The 25,661-nt window shown below is 32.3% G+C and overlaps 1 protein-coding gene across 1 annotated transcript; it reads left to right on the top strand.

The window, feature by feature from the left end:
- The first annotated feature begins 1,352 nt into the window (after positions 1-1,352).
- LOC107454345 (polyribonucleotide 5'-hydroxyl-kinase Clp1) lies at positions 1,353-2,597 on the top strand. The gene has a single exon (XM_016071513.5). It carries the CDS (start codon positions 1,353-1,355, stop codon positions 2,595-2,597), a length of 1,245 nt encoding a protein of 414 aa, XP_015926999.3.
- Positions 2,598-25,661: the final 23,064 nt, after the last annotated feature.

The raw sequence follows: 25,661 nt of genomic DNA, 5'->3' as shown, positions 1-25,661 counted from the left end.
ATCACCAATAAAATTTTCTATCACTTTCTAACTTGCTAAATTTTTTAAATATTCGTTGGAGTTCTCTGTTTGATACAACTAACTAATGAAATAAAGAAAATGCGTAAAAACGACCACTTTAATGGTTTAAAGGGTCATTAGTTTCGCATGCGAATTTAGAACCTAGTTTACAATTATTATTATTATTTTCTTTCTTACAAATTTAGAATGAAGAATGGCCCTTAATGAGCTCTTTTTACAGGGGATTTGAGTAAAAGAAACTATCTTGCCATGGCAGACATAATTTTGACAACTTTGTAAGTTACCACTCGAAAAAGGGTACAAAGCATGAATTGCTTCCTTTTCGTCATTAACGGAAAGTTTATAATGCAGGTGGGTAGGTGTATGATATAGGCACTTGGAAAATTCATATCGATCTGGATGCAGTGAGAATGGCCATTTGCACGCAAATACGCCAAATGTGGCTTTATTAGCCTTGCTTAGGAATAGACGCCGAACATATAATCATAGAAAAGAAGGGATTAAAAGAAATCACTCTTGTCTAAGTATTAATTTCCTCAAATCCATGCTTTGTTTCAAAAGTTACAAAGTCTAAAACCATTTTTCAAAGCAAATTTGGAAGAAAACAATTAATTTATGTGCTAGTAAGAATTTTAAAAGCACTTCCAACAAAACAAAAAGAAAATAATAAATAAATAAATGAGTAAAAAACTCATGGGCATGCACAGATTATAAATTTAATGACTCAAAATTGATATTATTGCTATTAACTGATATTCAATAATTAATTATGAAATTAAATGCTGGCTTAGAATTAAATAAAACAACTTTTTATTTAAATTATTATAAAGGTAATGTAATTGAAATATTGCAGAAATTTGAAATTATTGGCAAAATATTACATATATATATATATCGTGAATATTTAAAAATTAGAGTAAAAAATTCCGAAGTTCAAAGGAATTTTTTTAAATTGGTCTAATCAGTAATTAACCTTAATGTTTGTTTAGTTTTGAACCTGTCGTAAAGAAACAATGGCATATTATCTGATTTATAAATCAGAAGCTAACAAAATGTTAAAAAAAAAGAGAAAGGAAATATTAAATCAGATTTAAGTCATTGGTTTGTTGTAACCCTGGTGAGTTTAATGCGCCATCTTCTGAGAATATCTGAACTACGAAAAAAAGGTACTCAAATCATCGTCTTGATGATCGTCGTCGGCCGTTCTTTCGTTACTACGTAAGCATAGACCATGACTACCACTTCAACTTTCAAGACGGACATGACTGTATTTCGAAGTGGCGGGTGATATTTGAAGTACATTTGAACTGTTTTCTAAATAGCTATTGAACATGGGGGAAAATGCTGTATTTAAATTAGAAGCGGAAAATGAACTTCGTGTTATGGTTGGTGATCAAACACAAAGTGTTGAGATTGAACTAATTGATGGCCTTGCCGAAATCTATGGCACGGAGATGCAGAAAAACAAAGTTTATGCATTTCCGAAATCTTCATCAATATCTGTTTTTTCATGGCAAGGTTGTTCTATAAAAGTGACAGGTGCTCCACAGGAGGCTTATATTGCTACTGACACTTACATGATTCTACATGTTATATTACATGCTTGTTTGGAACAGATGCGAATAGCTGCTGAAAACGATAATCGCAAGGGACCCGTCACCCTAGTAGTAGGTCCTGCAGATTCTGGTAAAAGTTCTTTATGTAGACTGCTCTTAAATTATGCAGCCCGACTCGGAAGAAAACCATTTCTAATAGATTTAGATGTTGGACAGAATTCGCTTTCGATTCCAGGAACAATAAATATACTTAACGTAGATAAACCAGCTGATATTGTTGATGGTTTTGATCAAGAAGCTATACAAGCATATCATTTTGGTTATAAAAGTCCTGGACAAATGATTGCTTTATATTTTCTTCAAATCAAAAAATTAGGAGAAATACTTCAAACACGCTTGAGAGAAACTAATAGGAATGCTCGAACATCAGGCGTGATTATTGATACTTGTGGTTGGACCAGAGGTGATGGCTATAATGCGTTAACTCTAGCTGCTATGTCATTTCAAATTGATAAACTTGTTGTTGTACAAGAAGAACGTTTATATACACAATTGAAACGAGACATGCCATCTTGTGTTGAAGTTCTTTATATGCCTAAAATGCTAGGTGTTAATGAAAGAACTAGACCAGTTCGTATTCACTATAGAGAAAAAAGAGTGAAAGAATACTTCTATGGTTCTACTGTTGAATTACACCCACACACTTTTGAAATTCATTTCTCCGAAATCAAAATTTACCAAGTTACAATGAAAAATGCAGCACCAGACAGCAGTGTTGGTGTTTCTCTTAATGATATTGGTTATAGTGAAGTGGCCTTAGGACCTCAATTAATAAATCAGGTTTTGGCTCTCAGCTCAGCAGATAAAATGTCTGATGATGCGGTATTAAGAAATATTATTGGATTTATATGTGTTAGAGATATTGATTTAGGTCGAGGCTATATCAATATATTGAGTCCACAACCTGCTCCGTTACCAAAAAAGATTTTATTTTTGGGGGACATTGAACTGATAATGTAGTTTTATAAATTAAGTGGACATAAAAGCAACCGAAATTGTTTGACGACTTGTGTTCTGATTTCGTTCCATAAAAAGTAGTGTATGTGCTGCAGTTATGGAAAAGTTGAATGATATGGGAATATTTTTGTATCTGTATCTACCTGTTAGTGCCAATTATAATTGCCAAGATGCCAAAGGAATTCTAATCACGCAAAAAAACTAAGAATTATGTTTTGTTATTTGCTTGTGATGGCTATGAGCTGTAAAATTTCAGTTGATCATCCATCAGATATTTATTATAGTTTCTTGCAGGCCATTGCTTAAAAGTTGCCTTAACTTGTCGATTGTTTTGGCACAGGTAATGGATATGGAAATCTTTCGGTATCCCCATGAACATTTCTAAAGTTTGTTTTGGTGAATTTAATAAGCTGTTTTATGTATTTATTGAAAGTTTGGTGTTGTTAAAAATCAGTTTTTGTTGTATTTATGAACATATTAAAATTCAGTCACGACCAGTAAAATCTCTTTTTTTGTCATGAAATCAATCTTTCAAAAACGTAGCATTGAATGTCAATCTTTGAAAAAAGTAGCATTAAAATTATTGATTAATTAATAATCAATATCAACTTAAATTGCTTTAAAATCTAAATTGAACGAAAAGTTTTCAATTTACTTCTATGGCCTAAATATTTTTCATGCTTTAAATTAGATGTCTGAAAGAATTTGTAAAAACTTAGCAAAAATCTTACTAGATAAATAATGCACAAAAAAATGGTATTAGAAATGGTATTTCATTTCTCAATTCAAAGCAATAATTTTGTTGGTAATTAAATAGTATATATTTTAAATAAAACAATTCAAATTATTAATTATGACATAAATATTATTTACACTTAATTTGCATTCAAGATATCTAATCAATATAGTTAGCTACAGGTTTTTTTAAGTTAACTTAAAAGAACAATAGATGTATAAATTGACTGCTGAAGAAGCCAAACATACAAAAACGAATTAAGTCTACAAAATTTTCTTATAATAAAAATATTTCACATCTTTCTTATCTGAATGATACATATACCCTTAAATAAATTTACATAATGTAATCCGACTCAGATTATGTTGTGAAATCTTTTTTGTAGCTTTATGGGTATGTTTTAAAGTTTATTGTGTTATATTTTTTAATATACTATTGTTTTTCTTATTCTTAATTTACATAATTTAAATTTTTGTTTCTAAAAAAATCTTTAGATGTAAAAAAAAGGAACAATAGAAAATGCGAAGTTAATTACATGTAACATGAAAATAGTTTTTGAAAATGATAAATTGATAGTTAAATATATCTATCTCATTACTTACAATGCATCAAAATTTTGGACGTTTGAAAAGTCAACTTATACAACGGGACATGCTGTATTTAAATATTTTAAAATTTATTATTTTTTTTATTCACTACTTTACAATTAAAATACATGTTTTTCGTCTAAAAAAGATTAAATAATCTTAGATTAAGTTACTACTCAATATTATGTTTTAATTGTTACGATTGATCTATATATCTTTCTTTAGAAAATTAATCAATTAGTTTGTTTTTCTAAAATTGCAAAAAGAATCATAAATATTGTTATAATTTTTTTAGAGATTACGGATAATTTTAACAATTGAATATTTTTGATTTGATATTTTACTAGTTAATTTTTTATATATATTCTATCTTTAGTTGAGATATTCAGTAAACTACATAAAATAACACATAATTTATCTAGGTATACGTGTACATAATTATATAGGAAAATACGAATGACATATTAGCTAACTTATTGTAATAGATTTTAAAGTTCTAGATAAAACTCAAATAAAAAAAATTGTTGCTTTAAAAAAAATTTATTCAAGCAGTTTCTTTAATTGTTAAATTTAAACAAGTGTAATGTTCATTTTTAATTTCTTCAGATTATTTTATCTTCTTTCTCGCAGTGTCTTGGAACCTGCCTTGTTATTTAGTTTAGCTTTTTTTTTTTAGGAAATATATATACTATATGGCTCATTCTAATGAAAACTGTTATTTTCAGTTCATATAAATCTCAAAAAAGAAAAGTAAATAAAAAGCTTTGAAACTTTTTATATTTAAAGATATATAATGGCATTATAAGAAGAATATATATGCTTTAAATCATACTTAATCTTTAAACAAATTGATTAATTTCACAATTTAAAAAGTGAGGGAATGACACTAATAGTTTATTACAGGTTTGGGAAATAGAATTGGCTGGCAAGATTGTCACATGGAATGGGTAGTAGAATTCTTCTTTTGACGTCGGTTTTTATGTAGCTATGAATGTCTTTTGAAAATGGGCATTTGTATTTTCCCTACTCGTGTTGGAATCATTACATCAATTCTTACATGTTTTGAATCCAAGGTTTTTAATCACTGGGGTATAAAAGTTTTTCAACTAGCACCTAATCTTCTATTTTGAACTCCTCTGTATTTTGCTAGTACATAATAGAATAGAGATTTTAGACTTGTACTCATATGCAATTTCAAAATAATATTTTTCACACAAAATTGATGCAAAACATGAGAGAGAGTGAAAATTCAATATCTTATTCCTTGAACTGCATGCAACTTGATGAACTTTCATAGTGCCAGTGAATGGTTTTATTTCTCCCTCGATTAAGTTATCACATTTTTTTCTATCTTAATTTGTAACTTCAATAGAAGTTACTAAGCAATTTTCTTTTAAGAAAGAAGTGTCTCATAATTATGCACATCTTTTCTTTCTGCCTCTGTCCGATTTGCTGTTCTTTTCATAACAGCTGCAATTTAGTTGGGAGGTCCTTTTCTATGTCCGGATTCACTATAGTTCCAAGTAAAGATTAGAATACCGGGAGAAAGATGCTTTGTTTTTCTGTTACTATATTAGGCTGATAGCCCATCACTTAGCTCATGAGCATGGTTTACTTCATTTTTACTTGAAATTCTTAAAAATTAGCTTGATGTACCCATGTTGCTGTTGCATTATGTCAGAGTGAGGGACTTATTGTAACAAAAGTGTTGGAAACTACTTAATTACCTTCTTTTTTGTAATAAACTCCTATGTGTATAGTTACATGTTACTTACCACTTCCAAAATGAACCAACTGAATCTTCACTATATTTATATCAAAATATTTTTTTCTAATATCACCTTTTTGTACTCAACTAATTACTTATCACCATACTCTTTATAAATCGACATTTTATCTTTACAATTCAGACATTTCCTGAAGAAATAATTGCCACATTTGAAATCACAAGTTACTGCTTTTATTAAGCATGCTGATGTAATATTAATCTCAAAGTTTTGAGCTAACAATCTCCATTTTAACTTGTACTAAACATTTACATGTATCTCTATCCTTAATTGTCGACCCCCCCCCCTAAATGGGTGCATTCGACAAAAAGTAGGATAAGTGATTCAACAATTTGAATTTTCTCTTAAATAATTCTCTTAAAAGCAACTTATAACTATCCACTTTTTGACCAAAGTTATGATACAAATTTTTACCTGGATTGATGCCTTCAAATTTATTCCACAGCAAAGTCTCTGTAAGTTGAAGATTAAAACTTACTGCAATTTTGTTCTATGATACCAGTTGCAATCTACTTAATTTTTTTTCTCTTCAGAATGACCCATACATATTTACATATTTTTTTACTATTAAGATAAATTTTTTAAAAACAAAATGAAAGATTTTTCCAATGGACTTCTGTAAAAATTTATTAAACAATTAGTCCTCTTTTTAAAAAAAAAATTAAATCTTATTGTCATTTTTCTTCGGATTGCAACTGGTAGATAAAACACAAATAGATTGCAATAAAATATTCTTATTCAAATGCCAACTAATTTAATTATTAGTTTTTATCAACATTTGGAATTAGAGCCACTAGAATATTACAAGTTCTTGCTTGCTTTTTTTTTTTTAAGTAATCTTTTTATAATGTGTGAGTAGCTCCGGTGTAGAATATTAATGAAGTTACAATCTAAACATTTACTTTTCAATATCTTTTAGTTGCATTACAGTTTTAAACTTAAATGTAGTGAACCCACATTTCTGGTTGAATGCTTGAGGTTATAAGTTTGTGCTGTCTCAAAAAAATATGAGAGAGAGTTCCACCTCATAAACTTATTATTGTTCTCATAATGTGTTAACTGAATTGCTACAAGAATAGTGTTTCTTTTGATTGAGAGTTTCTAATTTTTAAAACAATGCAGTGCAAAATAAAAGCTTGTTTATATGTTAAAGTATATGTTGAATTCACGATACAACCAAAGCTAGTATTTTTCTCAGGTATCTTAATAATCAATAAAAGTTTTCTAATTTTAGTTTTTCCTTGTATCTGAGGAAAACATATTAACAGGCTAAGTGTTTCCTGAGAAACCATTTTTCCTATTGTTATTCAATAAAAAAGTTGCTTATTGAAAAAAAAAAAAATTTTAATACAAATTTGCTTAAGTGCAAATTCTTTTGATTGAAAAAAGGAAGAAAAAAAAAAACGAAAAACATTATCCTTTCAGTAATTCAGTTATAGTATAAATCAAAATTCCGTCTATTCCTCTCTGATAGCCTGAAGAGCAAGAAGAAAATTTTATTTAATTTTGTACCTCAAGGGACTTGATTTTTTTCTTTAGTCAAGTACGGGTGTCACAATCCCGAGGTGCCCTGGTGAACTTTCTAAGTAGTATACAACAATGAAGGACACAAATAAATACTCAGTTTCAATCTAAAATTTGTACAGAAATTGAAAAATCCTTTTTAAATTGCATGTAGGAAAAGAACTAAGTTTACTTTTATTTTGTGCCTCAAGGGACTTGGCTATTTTTTTTGCCAAGTACGGGTGTCACAGTCCCGAGGTGCCCTAGTGAATTTTCGAAGTATACAACAATAAATGATGCAAATAACCAGGGCCGGCTTATGCATGTCGCGGCTCTAGGCAATGCTCGTCTCGGCCCCCCCCTACCGTCTTCTAACTTCCTAATATATTTTTTCGCTAACACAACAATTTATTCATAATTACGCTGTTTTTTACTACACAGGTATATTATCGCATTATTCAATAAAAATATTGAATCAAACGAAAAGAATATAAGTAATTAATATATGCATTTAAAAAAAAATCATACAATAAGCCTAAATATTAACTCTTCTAACATTTTCTGTTACAAAATCGTTCAAGACATCCTGAAAGTTAACCTTTTCCAATACATCCTTTTCAATTGCCATTATGGCCAATGAATTTAAACGGTTTTGAGACATAGTTGAACGAAGACAGCTTTTAATTAATTTCAATTTGGAAAAGTTTAGTTCACCAGTGGCGTTTGTAATCATTAGACTTCTATATATTTGCAAAGCTGTCATTACATTCGGGAAAGTTGATTGTGCCATGTTACCAATAATCAGTTTGTAAGACTCTTCGGCAGGCAAAATTTTTTTTTCCGGCGTCTTCTAAATGTAAGATGAAGTATTTATACTGCACCATTTCGTCTATAAACTCAGGCTCAATGTCCTCGAAATAATGTTCCTTAAACTTTGTACAAGCCTGTCTAATTTTAGCGTCGGATTTTGTCGAGAAATCTGTTAGAAACCCAAACAGATCATTTATTTCCCGGTAAGCTTCTAGGCGCCGCGACAGTTCTGTACACAGCATGTCTAGTACTGGCAAATATGTATCAACTTTTAATTTCTCTTTTCCTCTGAGCACAACTTTGGTAGCTTGGCCATAGAATATACATACCTATGGTAGGTACCAGAACAGTAAGTGTGCATTCACAACGTAGAATTTTGGCGTTTTTCAAGCGTGTTGTGTTAAAAAAGCTGCTCTTGCTGTATAGTCATCTGATTAGTCAGCGTTAAAATTACCGCGATAAAATTGCTTGCGATTATATTACTGCGTTATATATGAACTAACTATCATAATATTAATATCTAATTTGGAATGCGTTCAGAAATGTACTAAAATAGCGTCGATGTAATGTACAGAGCAAGACAATCGTCATTGAAATTTTGAATTAAATTTTTACTGTTTAAGAAACATTGTCAATTTTTTTCTCTGTAGCACAGGGCCCCTGAACGTGGCGGGGCCCCTAGGCGGTTGCCTACAGTGCCTAATGGATAAAACGGCCCTGCAAATAACTATTCAATTTTAAACTAAAATTTAATCAAGGGTAGAAAAAACTTTTCTTTCTTTTTATCTTTTTTTATTTTATTTAAAGAATATGAAATAAAAGCAAACAAAATAATTTAGTTTTAAGAAATATATTTTTCAATGACTGTAAGAGCATAATTTTGTGAGAGTTTCTTCTTGAAACACGCTCTTTGCAGCATCACCTTACTGAAGAGTTGTATCATTTACAAAATGCTCACCCGTCACGTGCGTCGTATCAAAATCGAAAATGATGAGATTACGTTTCTTTCATTCTACTTCATATCCGAAAGTATAGATGGCCCGATTGAAAATATTCCTTGCATTTAACTTCACCACATTTGTGTAGATCTTTCGGACATTTCTTCCGCTACAACACACCTTGAGCATTTTCGGCACTGATATATCTAAAAATAAAATCATCAAGACTGAACCCTATCCAAGCAACTTATGGATGCACAATTAATTCCATCTTTATGACTATTTTTTTCCCTTTGATACTTTATACGCAGCACTCTTTTGATCCTTACCTGCAACAATAAATCAAATGATCAGATAGCACATTAATTAAGAAGAAAAAAATGTGGCTTTACAAATTTAACATATTTACCATAGTTCGTCGCTGGCTTTCCTTTAAAAGAAGGCGCAAACAGACTTAACAATTTTCTTTCCCTGTCAGGATTTTTGTTGCTTGTATAAGTGTACAAATCATAACGTATGGAACTAGTAATTCTTTTGGCCCTTTCATCTTGCCATCTCTTATTTTCTTGTCCTACTGTACTAACAGCCAGATCCTTAGCTTTTTCATGAGTCAGTTGAATGTAACATTCGAATAACCTCCTATCCGCTATATTATCAATTCTTATACATCTACTTCTGCAGCTACTTCTTTATCACTAATAACCTGGCGGTTATAAGTACTGGAAAGGAGCATTTCTGAGGGGCTTCAGGTGTTAAAGGAGGTTGGTTGATTTCTGAAATTAAAGGGTGGAAACGAGATACAACATTAATATCTATTTTGTAACAAAAGGAAAGTATCCATTCTAATAAGCTATATTTTAATTAATTACAAGATGTTAAAATCAGTAAAACTGATGAGACTGGCAAGATTATGTAATTGGGTGTAAGAATCTGCTTAAAATTTTTTTTATATAATTAAAAGAAGTTAACATTGAAGTTTTGAAATTGTTTTTATGGTATGAATATTTTATGAACAATAACTAAAACAATTAAATACCCATAGTAGTATTAAAATATGGGAATTTAATAACTTTGTGAGTAATTTTTTTTAAATACTTATAAACTTAGCTTATACGCAAGAAGCACTGAGCGAAATGTGAATCCTCTTACTCACACCAGATAGTTCTTTTATCAGTTACTGAACCAAAAAGTGGCCAAAATTTAACAACAATGAAACAGCGCCCCACAAAATATTAAAAAAAACGTTAACCAGAAGTTTACTTACATGAAACTGCCTCTCGGGCAAACAAATAAAACTGAAATGGGAACATATATACACCAATAGAATATTGAGCATATTAAAAAGTAATAATAAAATAATGAAGTTACACCATTGTATAATTTACACTGATTAAAATAACTTTTTCCCAGGATGGAATTTGGGAAAAGAGAGGCATATTTTAACCTTATGCTATCAGCATCCTCCTCACTAAACACAATCCGATTTGCCACTCTCTTTACGTGACAATAATCTTGAAACGGTACTGAGTCGAGGCAAGATCTTTAATGTTGTTTCTGCCTCTTCCATGCACATTGTAGGTCTGTAAAGGTCATCTAAAAACGTGTCACATCATTTCTACGAAAATGAAGTTTAAAAACATCATTATTTGCTATTAATAACTGTTAATAAGCAGAAAATAAAAACACTTGCACATTATAAATTAGACAAACAGAATAAATAGATATATAACTTCTGCTATTATATATACATTAAATATAAATATTTTCAATATACACTGGTTATCATAAATTAAGGAAAATTCACAAAAATCGCGATAACTCAAGAAATTACACATGGAATTTTATGAAACTTACCCACAATATACAACACATAGTAAGGTATTAAACAACATAAAAAGAAATTATCAGACATTAATAGTAGTATAGAAATTAGCACATGTATAAAATAAACAAATTGGAAGTATCGGTTTGCAATAGAAAAAGTACCTTTAATATGGAATATGATTGCCTCTAGAAGCAATACAGCACAAACAGCGATGTGTGATGCTTTCAATTATGCGGTCTATCAGTTCAATAGGAAGTGAGAGCCATTGCTCTTGTAAAGCAGTTGCAAGCGTGGCAAGGGTCTGAGGGGGCGGATTGATGGCAGATACACGCCTCCCTAGAGCATCCCAAACGTGCTCGATAGGATTCAAGTCCGGGGATCGAGCTGGCCACTCCATGCGAGTAATTGTTTCCTGTTGAAGATAATCATCAACAATGCGAGCTCTGTGTGGTCTTGCATTATCGTCCTGTAACAGGAAGCAATCACCAATTGCCCCGGCATATGGGCGCACATAAGCATCAAGGATGTTGTCTCGATAAACCTGAGCATTCACGGTTCCCCTTGGAAAGACATGGAGGTATGTGCGCCCTCCTAAGGATATGCCTCCCCAAACACAGACACTGCCTCTTCCGTATGCATCTCTTTCACGGATGTTTGATGGATGATAACGGGTCCCAGGTTCTCTCCATATCAAATAACGTCTACTGTCACTTTCTAGACTAAACCTGGACTCATCCGTAAAGAGAACAGGCCTCCATTGATCTGACGTCCAGTGGACATGTTGTCGGGCCCACTGCAAACGGTCTCTCCTATGGCGTGATGTGAGCGGCACGCAAATGGCTGGTCGTCTCGCATACAGACCACCTTCGTGGAGCCTTCTGCGCACAGTTGACGTTGACACCAACCTTCCGGTGGCTGCAGCAAGAGAGGATCTAAGATGTGTCGGAGTAGCGGTTCTATTCCTGCGTGCACTTAATGTCAAATATCGGTCATCGGCACTGGTCGTAACAGTTGGCCGTCCTTGACTGAACCTCCTAGATGCCGAATCTGTGGTTTGAAATTGCCTCCAAAGTCTATGAACCACAGACGGACTCACATTTAGCCATCTGGCCACTTCTGATTGACTCTGCCCTGCCTCTAGTCTCCCGATGGCTCTCCATCGTAGTTCTTCAGGCAAATGATGCCTAGAGGTCATTATTACGAATTGGCTATCTCAGATTTTCAATGTCGCAATCACAGTAAAATTTGTGTGCTTTCTCTCAAACTTGGACTTTTATGCTCCAGGCAGATGACGTAAGCCGAGTGCAGCGCCACTAATTTGCATATTGCAATTTTACTCAGCTACTCTTAGTGGACAACATATGCAAATTTTGCACGGTTTGGCTTACTTTTGAAAGAGTTATCGCTATTTTTGTGATTTTTCCTTAATTTATGATAACCAGTGTATTTTGAAAAAATCTGAAAAATTGAAAATAAATAATATTTAAGAAAAGTAGATAAAAGAAAAAAGTGAAATGAAGCGTGCAGTGAGTTTCAAAATAATAAATAAATAAAAACCTTAACTATCTTGTATCCCTTCTCAATAGCTTTCTTCGTTTCTTCGGAAACCCAAGTGCCCACGAATGCTCTTTCGTTATCAGAATGCATGCATTCAGATTGCTGGCTTGCATCACAACACTTTTTACAGAGAGGAAGCACTAACTTGCCGTGACTTCTGTACGGCAACATTGGGTGATACAATTTCCTTGGTGGAATAACTTTGCACTTAATCAGTCCGAAATACGAGGAGGTATCTTCTAACTAATCTGTAACAATAACTGGTCTGTAACAATAACCTTTCCATAGGGGTTTTAATTTATGGTGCCGGATGCTCTTTCACTGTGTTCCATCCCCCCTTCCCCAATTAATTACCGAGAAAAATATTGTAAACTATAAACACTAAATATTAATAAGGCAAAATATCTTAAGAGTAAGTAAACAAAGAAATATATAAAATAGAAAAAGAAAGAAATATACACATTAAAATTAACTACTAAAAACAACTCCAATTATTAAAATTTTTAAAAAATATTAATTTAAAGTAAAATGGACATGAAAATTTACTTGGGAAACAAAATTTCAGGTAAAACATATTCTTTAAAAAAAGAAAATAATCGAGGCTTTATATTGTTCCAATACCCCTCGTCAAACTCTATTTTTTGTACATGGATATCAGTTTCTGTATAAACTAAAAAGTAGCAGAGATGTATATCCCAAATACCCATTTACCCTTGAATTTGATCATAAAAAGCATGATTAGGCTTTAAAATTGAGATCATCGTCAAGGAAAGATTTCTTGCAACCCTGAATTTTTGAACCTTCCATAGTAAATGGGCATTTCACTTCAACTAGTGCTGGATCGCAGCAATCACATATGACTTTACCGTCTGGTGAGGCACCAAGAAAGCAAAAGGTTGGACAAAAAAAATAATTAATATGAAATTATGTATATATAATAAACATTCACAAGTAAATAATAAAAAAAATTATCGTACCGACAATGTTTATTGCACCAGGGGTACAAATTTGTAAAATTAAGTACTTAGCACGCCCCTCATAAATGAGTATAACTGCGTTGGTACGTCCGCCGAAAAAAAAGCATCTCTTTGATTGAGTCTATCTACGATTTCAAGATTTTCCAAAAAATTTTGAAGCTCGCACTGAATTTGTGCTCCCATATTTCTGCTAGTTCATATCCTTTTCTTCTGAGCCTTTCATATACTTCCATTGTTTCGCTAGACGCAGGATTAATAGAATCTGAATCGAAACACTTTTCACACCCGTGAAAAAAGTAGCCCTAGAATGAGAAAAGAAATCTTACGCCTATTCAATATGTATAGAAGGGACGTTGACATTAAAAAAAATATGAATATATACTTACGTGATATTGGTATACTGTGTTTCAACACAAAACCTGTCCACCTCTCCCATTTAAAGCGTGTTTAATTATCAGGTTATCTATAAAAGAAATATACTCTAGCCACCGAACTCCATCGAATCTGTAATTGCCATTTGCATAACCATGTACAGGAACCATGGCAATTGTATTTGGTGTAACGTGGTTGCTTCTGAAGCAGGGCCATACATGATGCAGCGATAGTCACATGGCTGAAAAAAATAAAGCAAAAATTAATATCTTTACGAATTCGAAAAGGATAAAATTAAGAAATCACTTTTTTCATACAGAATTAATATATTACCAAAATGGATCGATGTTACAAATTTCGATGAACAGCTTCCTAAATTCTAGGCAACACTTTCTCAGTATGTCCACATCTCATCTGAAATTTAAAAAAAGAAAAGAAGAGCTTAAGTTATCAAACCGAAAATGCATTCATTAGTAGAATTTATTTAATGAGTTCATCCCTTACCGACAATATCTTTCCATTTCCTTTTTGAAGTCAAAATCATCATCTTTATGATCTTCATACCAGTGTAGAAACTTTTGACGAAACTATATCCCTTTCTGCTAAAGTGAAGAAGTAGGCAGTTGATGACGATCTTTGATGCATGTTTTTAATTCAGCAATTAAGAAATTTGACAGACTTCTACTGCTCTTGACAGCAATTTATCATGTAGTAATGTGCTAATCTTCCAGTACCAGTTAATGTGATATAAAAATTTCAGTTTCCCTATATCTACATATATCATGTACACAATTTTGGCATTTCTCAGAATGGAATGTTTCTTGTTGTGTAGTTAATATATCAATAATAACGCCTCTTTTTTTCTTTAAAACTCGATCTGAAAAACATAAAAATAGCTCAAATATAAAGTCCGACATATAAACTGACCAGAAATTCCAAACATAATGTTTTGCAAAATACAGATTACTCCATGAAAAAAGCAGCTTGTTGATTTACCTACAGCATTGTCTCTTGTAAATTTTTATAACATTTTAAAAGAAAAACATGGCATATAATATAGATTCAAAATTATTTTTAATAAACATGATAGGAACATTATAATCACCTTTTTGGAAACTTTCTTCCATTGACATGACTCGCTAGTGCAAGATAGATTCTTCAAACCCTCTCGTACTCTACTCTATATGGTGAACAAAAGGTGAGCCACGTCAAAGAATACCTCTCCTAACCTGTATAAAAATTTTTTCAATAGAACTCAGCAGTAAGTGCTGGTCCACTCATAAAACAAAAATTTTTTTTTTCTATAAAAACGGATGCTTTAAGTTATCTATCTTCAGTTATATAACTTATGATACAGAAATAAAATACTGCCATACATGTGCAATAAGCACTTATAACTTTTCCAGTCATCTCCTCTATAGCCCAAGGCTCGTGAAACTTCCTTAAAGTCTGGCTACCTTGTACTTCGCAAGTAAGAAGAACGACATCTAATTTGTCGCTTTTAAAAGAACGAATGGCTGAAATTTTGCCACTCGTTTAAAAAGTTATACGCTTGCAACCCTTTATAGTTTGTATAAAAGCACTTCTTTACCAGATACATATATATATCTCCAAAAGATATATTCGGCCACGCTGGATAATTATTTATCTTGAACAAATTTTCTCGTATAAGTTCATCTAATGGGCCAGGCAGAGTGTCTTCCCCAATTGTTAGTTTTTCCTTATACCGCTTCTTAGAAATTTTATCAAGCTGTTGATAATAAGCTCCAGACATCTATAACAAAAAATTCTGTAAGTTTCATTTTTAATTAAAAATATGCATACACATTTTTAATTAAAAATATGAAATTATTAAAGAGGAATAAAACTTTGCATTTGTACCTCACAGAGTAGGTGAATATTTTGTTACGTTACCTCTCGTAAAAATTGAATTTGTTGATGATAAAAAAGATTTCACAAATTTGAAAACATACCAATAAAAAATGTGAAGTATATTAAAAAATATATAAATAAACAAAAAGTCTCTTGCAAAGTATATGGAATAAAATTTTAATAACAAAACATTTTAAAAGTTTAATAATAATGCTTGTTATTTTTACAGATATTGGGAATGTTAATAATTATTTAATATTTTAAGGATAATCAGTGTTTGTTGAAATATTAATTTTCTCTCTTTTTGTAAATATCAGTATCATTATAAAGTTTTACTTTAAAAAAAATTGATACAGTTCAGGTGTTATTTCGATTCAATTAATCATCTTACAAGTCAAGAAAGAATGATTTCAGCACTGGGAATGAACCTGGTATTACTAGCAATTTTTAAAGTATAGTTTATTCAGAGTAACTTAAAGAACAGGTGCAGATAGTTTTTAAACCTTTTTACTTGTTATTACAAACATCATTTATTAGAAACTAAGAAGCCATTCAGATGGAAGTTTTGAAACCACAAGTTTTTCAGTATTCGATCAATTTCATAATGACTGATTTTACATTTTTATAATGTTTCTTTGTTTTAAAACTTTCTTTTCATTCATAAATATTTAATAATTCTTCAGAGAAAGTGGTTTCACAAAATATAAAACAATTGTTTAAAATCAGTAATTATCTCCTATTTAAACCAAGTACTCGTTTTTTAGACCAAGTTTGTGGTGCGGTATAGCCATTTCTGGTTCTTGCGCCGAGAACACCAAATAACTAACAAAAGAATTTGATATCTATGCATAGTTCTAAGATGTAAAATTTAGTTCTTGGTTAAAATAAAGGATTACATAAATGAAAGAATAAAGAATACGAGCAGTATTAATACGACACCGTAATGAGCTTAGCTCGTTCGAAACTTTAACAAGAATGTGCGACTCGGAAGTTGGAGTAACCCCATATTTCAGTTGTGGTTAACAAATAGTGTATTCGTCAGTTGCGGATTACACAAGAGTGGTAAGTTCAGACTGGCATGCTGGTTTCCACTACTTTGTTCAGAGGAGATGGTTTTTTCTTTCGGTCAGTGTATCCCACATTGCTCTCTAGTGCCACTGGCACGGACTACATCACAAAATTTTTGGATTGAACCTAACTTTCCTGCCAGAGCTAATTTTCTTATACAATTCATGTTTTAATAACGTGTTCATCTTTTAACCAACATCGTTTAACGTATTTTGGAAGTTCCATTTTATGTGTAAAAGACTTGTTTGATGAAACCCATCATCCTAAGATATTTGCATTTATACATGCTATTGGTATTTTAATTTGTATATAAATGTTTTGTTGTATTTACAATTTTATCAAAATTTTATTAACTTTTATAAGTTTTTTCCAATGCTGTTTTACTAGTCATCATATATTTATGTATTTCATGAACATAAATGTAACGGAAGACCTTTCTTACTGTTTCAAAGCCGTGTGTTAGGGGAAGCGTGTCCTTTTTGGACCTTGTGCCATTAAACCATACTTTCAATTCTATTCTATTTAAGCGTATCGATATCCCATACAATATTTTTGCTGTATAGCCATTCTTGGATTGAGCTTTTTTTTTACAAGAACAAGTGGGAATTTTCTCCACTTTGGCAGAGTGGTAGGAAGCATTATCCATAACAATAACACTTTTCGGTCTTAATTTGAGGCAATACTTTTTAAACTAATTTTCAAAATGGTTACCGTCTATTTCTACATTGAAATCTCCACCCCCCCCCCTACGAATACATCTGCGGCATCTGGAACAAATCTTTCTTTTCTCCCAATGTGTCTGTCAAATTTGATGATGAAACTGCATAGCTGATCTTAATATTTATATCCTGCCAAGTTTTAATGACCTTCATTAACCCAGATAAAGAAAATAATTCAAAATTTTAAAAGCAATTGAAATTATTAATTCTTCTAATGGAAGAATGCGCAAAGCAGCAGTGAATCCGAAAGGAATTGAAACAAGAGAAACAATGAAATATGAATAAAATGGATAAATATGACAACCGAAGCTGACGTCTTCAGGGGGCACCAGCTCCGGAAGTCATTAAAGCAAAACCCTTTCTACCGAGAGAGCGCGACAAAAGTCTAAAATTGCTCTCTCTGTACCCCAAAGGTTATGTTAAAGTCCAGGGAAAAAATATAATACATAAAGCAAATACATGAGAATAAAAACAAGACAAAAACACAAGAATACTACGTACAAAAGCTTACTTGAAACAAAAATCCAATAACAAGATAACACATCTGATTGCAAGACACAACTAAATTGAAATAAACATAAAAACAACGCCCCCTAACTTGCACAGTAGAAAGAAAAAAAAAGGACAGAAGTTAAGAAAGAGTCAGAAGATAGTGACATCATCAATAGTAAAGCTTGACCGGGGCAACTCGATCAGGACTTTGATCTTGCCTTATTAAGGGGTCTAGGGGGTTTTAAACGCTTTAATTTGATAAAAATGCATCATCTTTTTCGAAAGACTGTCACTGGGACAAAAATTAATCTACAGATTTGATTCTTGGTACACTGATACTTCATTATTTAAGAACAGATAAAAAAAATCTAAATAGGTTTGCAAATGGATAAAATGTCGTTATTTTTTTTTACTGTATGCCACCGTCCGTAAGATAACTATACAACAAAATGACCTATTTGCCTCATTATGGTCTTAAATTGTTCATAACATTCCTTAATTCATTCTACAGAATGAATTAAGGAATTTAAAATATTTCAAATATTGCTATTTTCAAAACACAAATTTTTTAAATGTTTCAAAAAAAGTCAATTTTTTAAAAAAAATTATTAATTAAATATAATTGGATTTGCAAAATATTAATTCATTCTGTAGATATTACTTATAAATATGTGTATGCAAAATTTTAAGGCAATTGGAAGAAAAGTTTTTTCAAAATCTTACGGACGGTGGCTGAAAAACACTTTTGAGAAAATCCACTCTGAAGTCTTGAAATGCATTAAAATATAAGTAAAAGTATATTATTAAATATATTTTCACAAAACATTTAAGTTAAGTAATACTTAATAACTTCTTTATAAATAATAAGCTCTTATTAAAGTTGGCATAAGAACATTTAGCTTTATTGACTTGTAGAAATGTAAATTATTTATCGTCGAATATGCAAACCAGATATTTTTTATATTTGTATTCATTGAAAATAAGTTCAAAATATCAGAAACATTTTAATTGTGTTTCAAATATGTCCAAGAAAATAAATAAAATACAAATTGCTTGATTTAAATGACATATATAAAATTTTGAATAATTTTAAAAAATTTTCAAATACTATTACAGTTATGTCGAATACTGAAATAGAGAAGAATGTTTTTTTCAAAAATTGCACAACAAAAACATTTTAGTTATGCTCCTGCATCATAAATATTTCCTTCCTTTCTTTTAATTTTTTAGTTTTTCACTAAGTCTTTTTGTTCATCTTCCCTCTAAACTTGCCATCAAAGCTCGCTTTTCAGCAGTTTTAACTCTTAGTTAATCTGCTTTTTGTGCATAGTTTTCATAAGCGTCAACTTTTAAACCAAGACTCTCCAAAGGTGCTTTTCGTCCTATTTTACCACTATTACCCCCCAGGGGCACACTCTTGTGTGACGGGCATGGCGCACCCGGGGCCCCGAGCTGGACCTGAGCATTTTTCTATTTCTCTCTTGCGACGGTCCTGTTTTGAGTTTCCGACCTTTTATCAAATGTTTATATGGACCTAGTGGACGAATTTTATTTCATTCAAAAACACTGTTTATCAGTTACAGATTATATATCTTCTAATTTTTGTTTGTTTTCTACTGGCTTTGTCGGGTTTCCTGATTTATGTTTCACCTATTTATTTTAAATAACCAATATTTCCCTAAAGCATGCAGACTAACAACGTTAGCTTTTGCTGACCAGCACGTTTGCCGTGTGCTGCGTCTCGTAAGGTGGAAAGGGGGAGCCTGGAGCTACCTGTCTGCTTTCTCATACGAGTGTGGCGCCCAAGGGGGCATTTTCCTCTCGGAGTTGGTAGACTGCGTGCTCTTTGGCCCCTGCTTCATTTTAGACGAGTGGAAGGAGGTTAGGTCCCCCTCTCTTCCAATCGGCTGGTAGGGACAATTTAGCTCCTTGCTCGGGACTAGTACTGCATCAGGGGAGTGCCCCTGAGCTCTGATAGCTTTGGCGGATCCACGCTTCTTTGGTGTAGTGCTATATCTGGAGCTACTCTGAGCAGAATGCTGAGGCTGATGTATTCAGAGCCAGTGTTTCTGTTCCCCTTGTTGGGCTCGGTGGTGGGCATGAGAGTGTCCAGATGAACATCTTCATTTGATATGACTACTCCTACTGAATCACCCTGTTTCGGAAAAACTTCACCTAGATTTGACTTATCTACATGCTCTAATTACGACCCTACAAAAGCTAAATATCTGATACTCAGCTCAACAGTAAAGAAACTTTCTTCGTTATCACCATTTCTCGTACAAAAGTCTCTAGAATCTCAGATAGGTAATCCCAAAAATGTTCGTGCTATGCCCTCTGGTGACTTGTTAGTGGAAACTAGTTCTGAAAAGCAGACTACCCTACTTTTAAAATCAAATAAACTTGGCAATGTTCCTATTACTGTTGCACCCCATAGGACATTAAACATATCGAAAGGTGTTATAACAGAAAAAACACTACAATTTCTTCCAACCTCTGAAATAATTGAAGGCTTCTCTAGTCAAGGCGTAATTGATGTACGACATATAACAATAAGAAAGGGCGATGAAATAGTTCCTACACAACACTTGATTCTAACTTTCAACACAGCAAATTTACCTACGGACATTAAAGCTGGCTATAGAAATTGTAAAATCCGTCCATACATACCAAATCCACTTCGCTGTTTTAAATGCCAGAAGTTTGGCCACGCCACCAACAACTGCCGAGGCAAAGAAACCTGCTCTCGCTGCGGTCAGACAGGGCATAACTTCAAATCCTGCACGTTACCAGAACAATGCATAAATTGCCATGAACCCCACTCCGCTAATTCTCGAATGTGTCAAAAATGGAAGCAAGAGAAACAAATTATAAGCATTAAAGTTACGCAAAATCTATCCTACACTGAAGCTAGATCTAAATTTTTAAACTCACAGCCACGACCTAATATTTCGTATGCTGCAGCTGTCACCAATTCAAAGATAACTAAATCCATCGGCATACAATGTAACGTAATCGAAGCAGAAGTACAAACATCTCAACAAACAACCTCTGCCTCAAAAACCATACCGTCTCATCAAATACACAAATCTGTAAAATCTGTTTCCCCTCAATCAACATCTTCACAAAACAATACTGAAAAAAATCAATATCTGAAACTAACTCCACAGCTAGTAAATGTTTTGCACAAAAAATTAACCCAGACGCCACAATTAAGCAAACCCAAATTTGTTTCAAAAAGTAAACAAAATCGTTTCAATAAAAATAGGAACAAATTATCCAACAGTAAGCTAGAACAATCTGAAGATATGAGCACTGATAACGCAACTGATTCGGACATGCAAATAGAGAAGGGAATGGAGACTCCAATTAACCTTATGCCTAAAACCAACAAGTTTAAATCTGCAAAATAAATAATGGCAAAACTTTTAAATTGGAATTGCAGAGGCTTCTACACAAATTTAATAGACATTAAAAGCCTAATTGACAAACACAATCCCATATGCTTTTGTCTCCAAGAAACATTCCTTAAACCATCTCATAAGGGAAATATACATAGGTATACTAATTCAAGAAAGGATTTTATACAAGGTAACAAAGCATGCGGCGGCGTTTCACTTTTAACGTCTAAAAGCTATCCGTTTTCTACTGTTTCATTAGTAACCCCTCTACAAGCTGTTGCGGTTCAAATTTTCATTCAATCACTTATCACGGTATGCTGTATTTATTTACCACCAAATCAGGTAATACCACAATCTGACCTAGACAATCTAATTACTCAACTACCGTCACCATTCATCATCATGGGAGATTTTAATGGGCATAACCCATTGTGGGGTAGCGCCAATTCAAATTCTCGTGGTAACCAGATAGAGAAACTCATCAATGATCATCAATTATGTCTACTGAATAAAAATGAAAAAACTCATTTTCATTTCCCTTCTAGAACTTTTCATTCTATTGATCTGGTTATTTGTTCTCCTCAAATATACCCGTTTTTAGAGCTTATTGTTGACAACTACCTTTACCACAGTGACCACTTTCCTATCATTATAAAAATTTCTGTACCGTCTCAAAATAAGATCTATCGATTACCTAGACTCTGCATCGCGGCAGCAGATTGGGTAATGTTTTGTAAATCTCTTACATTCAATGAACATACAATAGAAACAGGAACTATTGATGAAGCCACAACTGAAATAACTAATGCCCTCATAACAGCAGCTGAACAGTCAATGCCTTACACTTCTCCTAACTGCCCTAAATATACAAAACCCTGGTGGAACAAGGAATGTAGCCGAACTCACAAATTTCAAAAACAGGCTTGGAGAAAATTCCGTAAATATCCCACCCAAGAAAACTTGATTGCATTCAAACGGGCCCGAGCAATAGCAAGAAAAACTCGAAGACAAAGCCAAAAGAAATCTTGGATTGAATACGTCAGTGGAATAAACAGTAATACTACATCTAAAGAAGTTTGGAAAAAGATTAAAACAATATCTGGCCATTATGCAACTTCACCTGTTACTCATCTTGAAATAAATAACCGCAAAATAACTGATAAAAAAGAAATAGTTAACACTCTTGCTGAAAGCTTTTCTCAGAATTCCAGCCACACAAATTATCCAACCTCCTTTCAAAGATATAAAGCAATAACTGAAAAAACAATACTTAAATGTCCATCCGAACCAATCAATGATTATAATTCAAAAATTACTTTAATAGAACTAAAATCGGCAATAAAACGTTGTAAACCCACTTCTCCTGGTCCTGATAATATACACAGTAACATGTTTAAGCACCTTTCAGATACACACCTACAAATAATTTTAAATTTTTTCAATAGAATTTGGATCGAGAGAAAATTTCCCTCCAGCTGGCGCAAATCATACGTAATAGCTGTCCCCAAACCAGGAAAAGACCACAAAAATCCTAATAACTATCGGCCCATAGCTCTTACTAGCTGTTTATGCAAACTATTGGAACGGATTTTAAATGCTAGACTTACCTATTTGCTAGAATCTCGAAATATTTTATCTTGCAAACAGACTGGTTTCAGAAAATGCAGTTCTACTACTGATAATGCCATACTTTTAGAAACTGAGATAAGAGAAGCGTTCTTGAAAAGACAGCATCTGGTAGCAGTATTTTTCGATATCGAAAAAGCATACGACCGAACGTGGCGTTATGGTATTCTGCGAGATCTTCTAGATTATGATATAACAGGGAATTTATTTTATTTTATTCAAAATTTTTTAGCAGAAAGAACTTTTCAAGTGTTTTTAAATCCTATATTTTCAGACATTTACACTCAAGAAGAGGGTGTTCCTCAGGGTAGTGTTCTAAGCGTCACTTTATTTCTAATCAAAATAAATAAAATTTTATCTCTTTTACCCCCTTCTGTTGACGGTAGACTCTTTGTCGATGATTTTCGGATTTCGTGCAAAGCTACCCATATGCACACAATAGAAAGACAACTTCAATATGCAATTAATAAAGTATTACAGTGGGCAGACAGTAATGGTTTTACTTTTCCACCTAACAAAACTTCTTGCATTCACTTTTGTCGTAAACGAGGTCTTCATCCTGATCCAGAATTATTTATCAATAGTTACCGTATACCAGTTTTACCTGAAGTAAAATTTCTGGGCATAATTTTTGACTCAAAATTAACTTTTAAATCTCACATTAACTATCTGCGACAAAATTGTGAAAGGAAATTAAACATACTCAAAGTTTTAACGAACTGCTCTTGGGGGGCAGACACCAAATCTATGATTAAAATTTATCGCAGTATCATTCGCTCTAAAATTGACTATGGATCTATTATATATGGATCTGCTAGAAAATCTGTTTTAAGATACCTAGACACAGTACACCACGAAGGAATTCGCATTGCTACAGGGTCTTTTCGTACCTCTCCAATTCAAAGTTTGCTAGCTTTATATCATGAACCATCCCTCATTATACGCCGAGCAAAACTTGCCCTAAATTATTATTTTCATATCAAGAGTCACCCTAATCATCCCATGTTTCCTAAGATTTTAACGCCAGACTACGAAACTCTTTTTAACCATAGACCATCCTGCGTTCCAACTTTTGGACTTAGGATGAAAAAACTTTTATCAGATTTTACCATTGAGGATTTTGATATTTTACCAGTATGTAAACCGCATCCTCCCTGGATTGGTATAAATTTTCCTTTCATCGACATTTTTAAAGGAAATACTAAAGAACACACATCATCCATTATTTATCAACAAATTTTTAATTACCACCGAGAGCAATACGCAGATTTTAATCCGGTCTTTACGGATGGCTCAAAAACTAATGGTCACACAGCATCAGCTGTTGTGGCCAATGGATCCACTGTTTCAGAAAAACTTCCCCCGTCCTGTTCAGTATTTACAAGTGAGGCACACGCAATATTCTTGGCTTTACAGTTTATTTCATCTCAACCATTAAAGAAATGGTATATATATAGCGATTCGAAAAGCTGTATTGAAGCATTGTTAAACTGTAATCATAAACCTCATTCTATTATAAATTGTATTTTTAATCTCTACAACACTTTAAAACTTTCTGGGTACAAAATAATTTTTTCATGGATACCTGGACATACTGGCATTCTAGGAAATGAAGTAGCAGATAGGGCAGCAAAATCAACAAATAACCTAACTAATCACAAATCAACGTTATCAGATGTTAAAAATATTATCAAATGTACCTTGTATTCAGAATGGCAAAAAAACTGGAATAATGAGACGAATAATAAACTACATAGTATCTATTCTAACCTACAGCCTTATACACATCTTAATCTACCTCGAAAGCTAGAAGTTATTTTAAATCGTTTACGTATCGGTCATACTCGTATTACTCACAGACATCTTCTACTAAATGAGCCTGCTCCAGAGTGTTCCCATTGTAAGGAACCGCTCACTGTGAAACACATTTTAACCAAATGTAGCAAATTTAAAATTCAGAGACAACGCCAATTCGGTTGCTTTAATCCATCATTGATTTTATTAATTGGTAACAGTCCCCACGACAGCATCTTCTCATACCTCAAAGCCATTGGTTTTGATACATCAATATAGATATTTAATAAAAACCAAGTTGTAGGTGCGATATAGCCACAACTGGCTCTTGCGCCAATAACTAAAAACTAACTAACTAACAAATTTACCACTATTAAGGTGACAAGGGACTTTCAAAGAAGCAAAAATTTGTCAAAAAATCGATATTTTACTTTTTATATTTTTGAAATTTAGGCATTTAACTGAACATTTTAAAAAAAAAATTTCTGGAATAAGAGCAAAATTGATGAAGTTATGGCCATTTCAGTTTTGACCACGCCCCTTTTTTTTACCTTTTTTTGTCTGCAGGTAACTGTTAAAATTAGTTTAGTTTAAAATTAATTTAAAATTAGATGAATATTTTGTTAATTTTTTTAAAAAAATTTAAAGTATGTAATTATTAAACTAGTTCATTAGACAATATTTATAGGTATTTATATTAAAAACAAGAAATATTTGTCAGATGTAAAATTTGCAATGAAAAAGTACTAAAAGTCATTTTTCTCAAAATGTCTTTTTTGAGAAATTTACAATTTTCAAACTGTTCCAGCGTAATGAATTTTCATTCCATTGACCTGAGAATTTAATGCTATATATTTATGAATATTATTAACATTTTGTTGGAAAAGTTTTTTGAATTAAGTGAATAGTATATTTTTTATACATGATATTTTATAGAGGTATCATGATTTTTTCCTAAAAATGTAGGTTTTTTACTGTTTTTTTAATGTTATTTGTTTCTATA

The sequence above is a fragment of the Parasteatoda tepidariorum genome, chromosome 6 (genome assembly GCF_982258835.1).
Source record: "Parasteatoda tepidariorum strain Cologne lab strain chromosome 6, Ptep-v5.0, whole genome shotgun sequence".
NCBI classification, from domain to species: domain Eukaryota; kingdom Metazoa; phylum Arthropoda; class Arachnida; order Araneae; family Theridiidae; genus Parasteatoda; species Parasteatoda tepidariorum.
Note: the sequence above shows the minus strand (reverse complement) of the source record. Positions and strands in the feature narration are given on the sequence as shown.

Coding starts and splice junctions, on each gene's coding strand:
- LOC107454345 (XM_016071513.5), top strand. CDS start 1,353: ATGGGGGAAAATGCTGTATTTAAATTAGAAGCGGAAAATGAACTTCGT.